We start from the raw sequence: 11,145 nt of genomic DNA on the forward strand, positions 1-11,145 counted from the left end.
TTCAAAGTTTGTTGAAGACAATTGGATTAGCATCACCGGCTAAACCAGCTCTCCGGCAGCCTTGCCACATACTTTGTTTCTGTGTTTGACAAAGCAAAGTTGCCAAAAATTCCCGTAAGAAATGTGCTTTTAGAGATTGCACATCTTTTGTACTAATGCAGCTACCAAAAATCTAATTAGAGATTTGGAATCTGCAGAAAAAATGGGATAAGTTTGTTAAATTTCGTTCAGTTCCCCCAGCTAATAAAAGAAACAAAAAAAAGACCGTCTCCTCTTAAGGTGAGCTGCTTTGTGGTGTGTCTTTGGCACTTTAGTTATTTTGCCAGCATCAGTGGTACCTGTGCCAGGGGGTCATAGATGACATAGTGCGATAAGGAGGATAAGGAAATGCTCACACGATCAAAGTTCAATAACTCTACCAATGAACGGCGACTTAGTTCAGTGCAACGAATCAGAGATACTACGCAAATCCACCAAAACTGTGCGCACATGCCACAACCTTTTGACAACACCAAGATGGCGTGTTGGAACATACGGTTCACTGTTGCCAGATGTCCGAGCTATTTCACATAATCTAGCTAGTACCATAACATCCCACTGTTGATGCAAATCGTGTCCATTTGCTTTAACTTCTCGATTACTAAAGCACTGCAGTGCTTAATATTGGCATTTTAGAAGTTGTCAGCATCGACCTTTCACTCTGACATAAATTATTTGCCTCTAGTGTCCCTCTAAGTACTCTCTGCCTGGAGTCGACAGATGCTCAGTGGTACTTCTTGCCTGCATGCTTCTTGCACTGATGTGTGCTAGGCTTTGGACCTGTGAAGTCTGTATAGGTCGCATAACACTACAGAGGTGTGCATTTCACCACAAATGCATTTAACAGAGCAAATAATGAATCTTGAAATGTTTTATGCTTGCCTCGTCTGACAAGTGGGTGTGTACTGTAATGCAAGTCCCTTGTTTCTGAAATGCCCTTGCTTTTTCTTGCTTCGGTTCACTGTCACTTGGAAATGCTACTGCAAAATAGCTATGAATTCAAGCATTAATGTTTTAACTTAATTGTTGCACATTTTGGGGGCATACTACTCGTAGTTGCAGGGTGGAACAAACACAAACAGTGGGTGTACAATCAATGCATTTCTCTTTGTCCCCTTCCTCAGGTTCAAGACACCATTGAACGGATCCACCAGGTGTGTGCCTTTGTTGAGCGGCTGACTCGCTTCTCTACGAGCACCGAGGCTCTAGTCTTCAAGCAGCTACTGGAGGCAAAGTTCCAGGGATTTTTGTCGTTTCGGCCAGAGGCGGGGCTTCACGGTATGGACCTTGAGTTTGTATCCAACTACCAGGCAATCCAAGTGGGCGTGCGCAACACTTTCGGCTACATCAAGCAGGGTGGAGCACCTGAGGGGGCCCCACGGCAACCGCCCATTGCTCGACCCAATGGTGTGGTCCTCGGCCCAGCTGAGCGTAGTTCTACCCTGCACCAGAACGGACATCACCCACCACCTCCTCCGACGTCTCCTTTTGAGTCCAACCTCCTGTCAAAGCGATTCAGTTCGGCCAATAGCCTCGGACCCTTCTCAACCAGTCTTGCTGACGTCAGCCCGTACGAGAAGTGGTCCAGTGGAGGCGCCGACATTTTCCACAACGGTTCGGACTTTGGCGCTCCCCAAGACGCTCCAGCGCCTCCCCCTCAGAACGCCTTGGCCGAACTGTCGTCCAAGTACCTAGCCAGCACAGGAGTAGGGCTGTATCCGCTCAAGTCGCAGATCAAGCGGCAAAAGATGATCTATCACTGCAAGTTTGGCGAGTTTGGAGTCATGGAGGGCCAGTTCACGGAGCCCTCAGGCGTGGCTGTGAACGCACAGAATGACATTGTTGTGGCTGACACGAACAACCACCGCATCCAGATCTTCGACCGGGAAGGTCGCTTCAAGTTCCAGTTCGGTGAATGCGGGAAGCGCGATGGACAGCTCCTCTACCCGAACCGAGTCGCCGTGGTGCGCCAGTCCGGGGACATCGTGGTGACGGAGCGCTCACCGACGCACCAGATCCAGATCTACAACCAGTACGGGCAGTTTGTGCGCAAGTTTGGCGCCGTAATTCTGCAGCACCCACGGGGCGTCGCGGTGGACCCCAAGGGCCGCGTCGTCGTGGTCGAGTGCAAGGTGATGCGGGTCATCATCTTCGACCAGAGCGGGAACGTGCTGCAGAAGTTTGGCTGCTCCAAGCACCTCGAGTTCCCCAATGGCGTGGTAGTCAACGACCGGCAGGAGATCTTCATTTCGGACAACCGGGCGCACTGCGTCAAGGTGTTCAACTACGACGGAGTGTTCCTGCGGCAGATCGGTGGAGAGGGCTTGACAAACTATCCCATTGGGGTCTGCATGAACCAGGGGGGCGAGATCCTGGTGGCGGACAACCACAACAACTTCAACGTGACTGTGTTCACCCAGGACGGGCAGCTCGTGAACGCTCTCGAGTCCAAAGTCAAGCATGCGCAGTGCTTTGATGTGGCCCTCATGGATGATGGCTCTGTGGTGCTGGCGAGCAAGGACTACCGGCTGTACGTCTATCGCTACGTGCAGCTTCCAGCGTCGTCCTCGGCGCCTCCGGGATCGGGGGGCAGCGGCGGCAGCGGGAGCTGTCTCTGATGGGAGAGTGTGGGGCCACCTTTGTTGCTGCGCCTTGTTTGCACAGGCTCTCTCTCCCTCTCTCACACACACACACTCCTTCCTCGTTACATTTTTGTCATCATCATATGACCTCATTTTTTGCATGCCTCTTGCTCTTTTACATTTTTCTTTTTAAGTGGTTCTGTAATTGTGAGGAGAAGGACGATGTGTATAGCTTCTTTTTTTCTTTTTAACGAGAGCAAGAGGCACATGGTTGAAGAGGGAGAAAAAGCCAGTATTCTCACCCCCCCTCCCCCTTTACTTTTTTTTTGTCTTCTCATGGTCCACGAAGGGACTTTACAATGTTTAGCCAGTGATTGGCAGTTTTTATCAAGAAGGCACCACCAATGCTGTTCCTTTTAAACATGCCTATTTTTTTCTTATGACAGGCTTGCTGTCACTTGTGTTGTGGCCTGTGTCATTTTTTTTTTCTTTGATCTGATCTACTTAAGTTATTTGGGGTTTTTAGTGCATATGGTTTCATTGTTTATTTAAACCATATATAATCTACACACAGAGGCTCTTGTTATGTTAAATAGCATAGTTGTTGTAGTGTTGTTTCCTTTCCCCTTTTTTTTTACATTTTCTGATTTTTTTTTACCTGTTTGGTTTGTGGGATTTCCTCAACCGATATATTATTACTTTTCGTTTGAAGCTTCCCTTTTATTTAGTATTGTGTCCGGTTAAGTCTGTTTGCTGTTTATTGCATTCTTTGTTTGGTTGGCTTCTTTTTTTCCTTCACCCCCCCCCCTTCCCCCTTTTTAGTATTTTGTTTTCAATGTTTATTATATGCTCTCTCTGTTAGATCTTGTTTGTTTGGGTTCCCTAGGAGAGCTTTTGAGGTTACAAGCTTTTTGTGTACGGTCCTAGTCATAAACCGTGAATGGTGCAGCGGAAAAAAAAATCTGTTGTTTAGGAGCCCACAGATCACACACACACATATACACGTACACACACAAATTACTGTAAGGAAGGCTGCAGAACAAGAGGTAGACAGTAGTCATGCCAAAGAGATGTCGTCCTGGGCAGGCATCTTAGAAGGAAGTTCGGGGGGGGGGGGGGGGTTAGTTTGCACTGCCATATTTTAGGCCAGTTCTGTCATCAGCCAGCTTCTCGAGGCAGCTGTGATTGGTTTGATGCCTGCATGTGCATAGAGGGGCCAGTCATAAGCGATATCACTCCTCATTTTACTCCCTTTCTGTTTTTAATCCTGTTTCAATTTTTTCTTACTTTTTTTTTTCTGTTGCCCTGAAGAGCCATGTGGTGTCTGGCATTGGGTTTGTTACCTGAATGTGTTTGATGAGTAATTCTTTGGAGCTTGGAATGCTCACGTGTGAAGGCAATTGTGCCAAGTGTTGTCGTTGTCCCCCCCCCCCCTAAAGCCAGTGTACCAGGTATCTCCCTCCCACCCCCTCCTCTTTCTCTAGTGTCACCTGTGAAGAACTTGCCTTTCCATGTGTTTAGGGTGAGGGGGTGAGCTTGCATCAACAGTCCCAGGAGATCTCTCCTTATCTTCTTCTGCCCCCATGTTGTTAAACAGTTAATACTGCCATCGTCCCTTAGGTGTCTGCCTCTGGCAGTTGTAGCCGGAGGTGGCAGCGCCTTCACCAATTTCTTTCACATGATTCTCGTAGCAGCTGCAGTTGACAATTCTCGCAGGTGAGTCTGGGGGGTGGTCGTAGCTTGTTAAACGTGGGGCAAAAAAAATTCCACGTGAAGGGTTGGAATTCCCTCTAAGGAGCGTAGCATCTCCCTCGGGCTCAGTTTTTCCTTCTGCGGCTAGTCATTGGGGGCTGCCGTCATCTGAGGAGTTTGCCTGTCCAAGCTTTGTTCTCTCGAGGTCTCGTGAAATGTGTGTAGCCGTTACTACTTTTACTACTGCATGTGGGAGACCCCACCAAACCAAACAGAACGATAAAATATGAAGGCCGAGAATGTTGTCTTCACTGTCTGGTCTGGAGCTTTTTATAAGAGTTAAGTTTTTTTGTTAATTGAGTTTGTGTTGTTTAAAAGGAAGTTTTAGTTTGCGCCATTCTGTTTTTATATTGAGGGAGCAAAGCTTTTCTTTCTGTTGACACACTACCGCTTCTCTTTTTGTGTGTTCTGCAGTCTTTCCTTTTTTTTTTGTCTTATGCATTTACATGTTACTGCCATTCGTATAGTTTGCTCTACACAACCTGAATGTCTTCTAGAAGTGGCTGGGCAGGACACTCCATGCCTGTCTGCTTTGTTGTATTTTTTATTTTTCGACTGTTGTATTGTGTATAATCGAACGCACATGTATTGGTCTTGCGGGCAGTGCCGGTGCAGTGGGGCACGCTGCATGACGTTGCTTGGCATGTGAAAAAAAAAAGCGGCAGGTGCGACACGTAATGCTCAAGGTTTCGACGACCGCCTCACAGCAGTGTGCATTTTTTGCTGGTCGGCAGCAGATGTGAACGCTATGTTGTTTGCTCCTATATAACTCATTTCTCTACATGACAGAATTTTGCAGTTGTGATTCACCAAGCAGACAAACACGAGGTATTCTGTTGAATAAACTATTTTTGTTGTTTCAGCAATAAGTGAGTGAATGCCAGCATGGGCAAGCAAAGCATGCAAACACATTTTGCAGTGGCACACGTTTTCTGAGAATCTCTTGCTTCTGTTGAAAGAAAACTGTTGGTTCTTGGCTTTTCACGCAGGGTCTGGCGATGCGTTGCATGCAATGAAGGCTGCAGGCTTTTTCCTAGCCACATCCACGCTGCTGTGGACTGAAGCGCTCATGCCTTTTTTTTTCTTCTCAAGCTGCACTACTTGGCTTGGGTCGTGTGGGCGATGTTTGCGAGTGCAAGTTGTCGTTTTGGTGTGCCCTCTGGTTGTCTGTACAAGTGTGTGCGTGTGTGCATGCGTGTGTGTGGTTGTACACTTGTCTGATGTGGTGATGGCCCTGAATATTGGCAGAGGTACTCCCCCACCCACAGCCCCTCGCCCCATCCCCTGCTGCCACCCCATCTATACATATCCACTACATCGTTTGTTGCTAGCTGAGGTGCGAAGAAAGGCCTGGTGTGTTCTAGGGTTGCTTGGCTTCCCTAGCAGAGCTCTTAAAAAAAATAACCCAATCCATTTTCTTCCTTCCAGACTATGCAAGTATGCATGGGGAGACGAAGCTGAATGACCACGACATTTCACTTCTGTAGTGGCCACCATTGATCGTTTCAGTTTGTCTTTTGCCAGCATTGTTTATTTAGCTACGCTCATACAGGCTTTTGCAGACATGCATGTGCCTTCATGCAGTTCTTGATTGGCTTTTATTCATTTCTTCTCGCTGCCACTTAATTATCTTCATGCACTTTTCATCATGTGATCTCCTCTGTAACTCTTCTTGTTTCTGAGAGCTCTAATCCAGCGGTCTCTGGTACCATTACATTCCGGAGTTGTTTCCAAAGATGCTAGCACATCTCATTTTCTTCTCTTCACAACTTTGAGTACTCGTATTTGCTGTGCACCTAGGGCTTCCAAGGCTTTTGAGAAAGCTTAATGACAAAATCGCCACAATGGCTTACTCTTTATCAGATGAGGGAACTGTCTGGAGCAATATACCATCGGGAGAACATGATCAGACCTTCTGTGCACCTTCTAATGCTGTTCACATGCTGCAGATTTTTTCCGGGAGTGAATCTTATCGCTCTAGACCAAGCCACAAGGTTCGTTAACATTTTATCCAGTTAGGTTCATCAAGGAACACAGTTGATTGCATATTCCATATTCCAGTTTACGATGCCAACTTGTCGGAAGAGTTTAAGGTTTTTCATAGTACAAAACCACATGTCTTTACGGCAGTTACACAGCTTCATTTGCATTTTTTTTGTTTCATATGCGCGTGTTTTGTTTTGCGTTGACTTTTTCGGAAGGTTTATTATTTAAAGAGAAAAAAAAAACGTGAGATGAAGTTTCTCGTTCTTAATATATTATCTCCATGTTCACGTCATACACATATATAAAAGTATATACGTGTGTGCATGCGTGCATATATTTATACCGTGTATGTGGGAAGAAAAATGTTGAAAACGTTTTGTGTGAACGTGCATTTATCATTGCAGTGTGGAGGGCTGTTTGGGATGAGGGTGGTTGCTTTAGGTGTTCTGTTTTTCTCAACACCCATCCCCATTTAGGGGTGCCTCGGAGACTCTTTTACGAAGGTGTTTCACTTGCTCACCTCATTCTCTTGCAAAAAAAAAAAAAAACATAACACACTTCCCCTCTCGTAGGTAGGTGCCATTTCTTAGTCTCTAGGCACACCATGCACAGACGATGCTACGAGGCGTATGTTACACTGGCATCCCTGCCACTAACTTGCTAGGGCAGTGCACCGACGATGAGCCCACGTTCTTGGAGCCTCTTTTTTGACTGCTACACAGAGCCCAAGAGGATGCCTCTCCAACAGCCCTGTAGACATGCCATGTTCGTTGGCATTGTCGAGCATTGGCGGGAAGGCTGGCGTCCAAACGCGAGGGCAGTTAAACGAGTGGTTGCATTGGGAGCTGGCATTGGCACTTCTCTCCACTGTGTTTGGTGTTGCAGGACAGCCCGGTCGCGGAGTGCAACTTTGGCCTTGGAGTTGTTCTTTTTAAGCCTTGTGGGGCCAGGCGGTGCGATGTGTGCTGCCCTGCCTTGCCCCTGGCTCCGGTTGTACGTGCCTAGTCAAGTGCCACTTTCATTGCATACACGGTCAAAGAAAGCTCCAGTGCTAAGAAGAGGAAAAAAAAAGCAATGTGGTGTCATTGCTCTGTCCTGCTCTCCCCGATATTTTTTTAAACGTAGGGCAGCAGTTGTGCGAGTTGTGTGCTGTTCGTGTTGTCCGGCCGTGTTTTGTGTGGATGCCCGTACATTCCTGTCAGTTTTTCGACTTGCGTTCTTTCGGCTGCTGTTTCTCCGACTAGTTGCTGCAGGTTGCATGTTTTCTCACTCCCGTTTGTCGCCCTCTCTCTATCTCGTTTGTCTCTGCATCTTTTCTCCGTTTCTAGCAGACGTGCTCAACACTTGTTCAGAGCTGTTATTTATTTGTTCCTCATCATTTTGAATGCTGCTGCGGCAGTAGTCTTGAGTTCTTTGTTAACGGGCTGCAGGCCAACGTGCGACTCCATATTGACGTTAACGCAGTTTTTCTACCGAGAGTTCCATGATGTGAATTTTTCATCATCTTTGTACGTTTTTGAGTAATGTATCTGTGTCGTCTGTCCCATGTTCCCCTTTTCCCCAGTGATGTACAGAGCTGAGTTGCATTCGTTGGTTTCCTCCTCCCTTTTTTGTTCGTCATATCGAAGTCCCGCAAAGACAACACCCCATGTTTTATAGCAGTCTGCACTCTCGAGCCAAATTGGTGGCAGGGGCTGGCTTAGGCTCACCACCAATATTTGTTGCTCTCTCTCTCCAGCAGGGGTATAAAAAAAAGATATCGTACAGTGTCACTACATCTTTGTTTCCTTTCGGAAGAAAAAAAAAAAAACTTGCGTGTTGTGTACAGCTGAGAAGCTGCTTTTTGACTGTACGAATGGTGTCTAGCGTGTGTTTCTAGAGTAAACGTTGAGGACATCTTTTAGTATTTTTTATACGCAAGTGCTCCTGAGTGGTGGCCGACCGGTGAATCGTCCAGGTGACCGCACTGTGTGGGTCGGTGTGTTTGTACGCGCTCCCCAACAAATGCAGTGGCACGCCTAGGGAACTTCCCGTGGATGGGCGGCTGCATCTGTTGGAAAGTGCTGCAGTGGTACAGTGCGAGGGCGTTTGCCAAACATGTCTGCTGCCTTGCCCGAATCAGATCTCTCCGGCGTTGTAGTCCGAAAGAAACACCATCAACACCGCGACAATCTTAAATCGGGGGAAGCAGACTTCGTATTACACAGCAGGCATGCGACCCCAGGGCCCCTCCTCCGTCAGGGCTGGTGATGCTGTAGTCCTGCAGAGTAGATTTCGGTGCTGCGCTTGCAGCAGCAACAGCCTTGGTTGGGTTGGGTTGGGTGAATGGCGTTTGCCATTTCGGGCTCCTTGCTGCAAACCGAATCAATTGGGCGCCTAGCTGCAGGTCTTCGACGTGTACCAGTACGGCGGTTCTAAGCCTTGTGTGTTTTGTTATGTTGGTGCTGCAAGAACACAATGATTTATATGTAAACTGCGTTAGTGCGGATAGAAAATGCAAAAAAAAAATGGCCATCTAGGCAGGTGAACAAAGTAAAGCGTTGCGTAAACGGCGTGTTTCTTTAAGAGAAGTCCACCACTTCACACACGCAGAGTCAGTTGTTAAAGCAGAGTGGCACCCTTAAAAAAAATGTTTTCTGGAAATGTTAGTAGCGCTTCTGGTTGGGCTTTCGGTTCGTGTTACCATTCACTGAGCGTTAACGCATTCACCTGGTGTTTTCAGACTCGAGTTTCATTTCTTTAGCGTGTGCCCTACAGTGTAGACTCTCGTGAGTTCCTGCCCAGTGCTGGCTGACAGACGCATAGTAATTTGGTGCCTTCCTCGCGTCGAGTGAATGAGGCACAAAAAGAGATTAAAAAAAAAAAAAGTGGGCACCAATTTTTTTTGGAAATTGGTATTTCGCTTCCCCTCTTGTCTCTGTCGGCAGGATCTCTTGTGGAAGTGCTGTGAGCTGCTCTTGAGAATAATCGGTACTGAATTAAGGCATTCATTTTTTCCTGGTGCAAGGTTCAGTACGATTCTCACAGGCCTTCGCATTTTTCTCGTGTGTGTGATGTAACTAACTTATTAGACCAACATTGTTTGTACTTTTTTATGTCTACTCCCTTTTTTTGTTGAGATTTAGTGTATGGGTAACGCATCAACAATAAAATATTTTTGTTTTGGTGAGCACATGACTGCAATTGTGTCGTCTCTGCACACCTACTTTAGCACAACCTTGAGGTTTGTGCTGGAATGCAAATGGGTCCCAAATGTTCATGTAGATGTTTACTACAGACTCTACAGACTACCGAGGCTGTCATTGTTGGTTCCAATGATGGCAACAGCAGAGGAAGGTTTTATCCAGATGGCTTAGGATTTGTGTTCGAAGGGTTGTGCATAAGAAGCCCAAGACTTGTGCAAGTCTCGTTGACAGCAGTCCGGCCTGGAGACGGGATTACTACCAACTTCACTTGCACGAGTTTTGTGCTTCAAGCCCGATGTCTCGGCTGTTGCGTGTTTACTATAGTAGTAAAGTTCCCAAGAACATTATTTTTGATGGCAAAATTTATTTGCAAACTTAAACACTGGGGTGGCACTCTTTGCAAGTTTTACTTATGCCCATGAGGTAATTTTGCTTTCTAGTATGTTTTAGCAACGTTGCCACAGGTTTATTGGTGTTCTCAATCAAGAAAAAGCTTGATACCTTCCTCACATAAGTAGACTGTAATTCGTTGATTGATTCCATTGAAAGTCTTGTGTTGCTTTTCGTAGTCCATCTCGTTTTGTACAGAGTCATGTTTGGAACTTCTAAGGGTTGCATTCTGGCCATGCTGCATCTTTACGAGTGCTTAGTGCATAAACTTCGGACAAAATACAGGCAATTCGAGACACTCGAGCACTACTTTAATAAAAGGTGGTTTATTATTGGAAGGAAACCTGATCATAGGTGTATATATCGAACATGCAAAACATAAGAGCCAGTGAGAAACGAGTTCTTTCCTTCATGAGGATAGTGAAGAAGTGCTAAATTACATTTAGCCGAGCTTTATCGTTATGGATTCAATTTTTAATCTGGCCATTCGGACCCTTATGCTTGTGCACTATGAAGCAGCTTGTGAAACGCCTGAGAAGCTGCACATGCTGCAGTGTGAGGCAAACTATTTGTCATGCCCCTTGTTAACATTAATACAGTGCTTTTTAAGCTTGCCTTTCAGACATTGGCCAGCTTTTCCCACTAGTGTTTGCCACTTGAAAGTGGTATGTATCAATGGCCGGTGGGCCGCCCCGCCACGGTGGTCTAGTGGTTATGGCGCTCGACTGCTAACCCGAAGGTTGCGGGATCAAATCCCGGCCGCGGCGGCTGCATTTTCGATGGAGGCGAAAATGTTTGAGGCCCGTGTACTTAGATTTAGGTGCACGTTAAAGAACACCAGGTGGTCGAAATCTCCGGAGCCCTCCACTACGGCGTCTCTCATAATCATATGGTGGTTTTGGGACGTTAAACCCCAGATATTATTATTATAATGGCCGGTTGGCCGATTCTGCATGGTTTTCCCAGGTTGCACTTGCACCCACCTTTCTGCGGGAAATTTGCCCAGCTACGGCATAGTGGCTATAGACGTCAGACTCTGCCCAGGCGGCGCTGCGAAAAACACCGCCACCAGCGCCCTCATCGTAGCCCTGGCACTAACTGGGTAGTGCAAAGAGAGCCGCCCGCAAGCGAATGTGCATAGGCCGCAATATAACCCTCCTCTTTCGTTGGTGTCGAGGCGCGGTTTCCTGAAAATCAAGTGCCTGGAAAGC

At 46.8% G+C, this 11,145-nt stretch overlaps 1 protein-coding gene across 5 annotated transcripts in view; it reads left to right on the plus strand.

Moving 5' to 3' along the window:
* LOC119382964 (brain tumor protein-like) overlaps positions 1-9,531 on the plus strand; it is a 118,889-nt gene extending 109,358 nt beyond the window's left edge. For all 5 annotated transcript variants that reach the window (XM_049412370.1, XM_037650900.2, XM_049412369.1 and 2 more), the window contains one exon: positions 1,164-9,531. In XM_049412370.1, coding sequence (XP_049268327.1) covers positions 1,164-2,657 — 1,494 coding nt within the window. In that variant the 3' untranslated portion in view covers positions 2,658-9,531. The remainder of the gene's footprint in view (positions 1-1,163) is intronic.
* The last annotated feature ends 1,614 nt before the right edge of the window (positions 9,532-11,145 follow it).

This window comes from Rhipicephalus sanguineus, chromosome 2 (assembly GCF_013339695.2).
Source record: "Rhipicephalus sanguineus isolate Rsan-2018 chromosome 2, BIME_Rsan_1.4, whole genome shotgun sequence".
Taxonomy (NCBI): domain Eukaryota; kingdom Metazoa; phylum Arthropoda; class Arachnida; order Ixodida; family Ixodidae; genus Rhipicephalus; species Rhipicephalus sanguineus.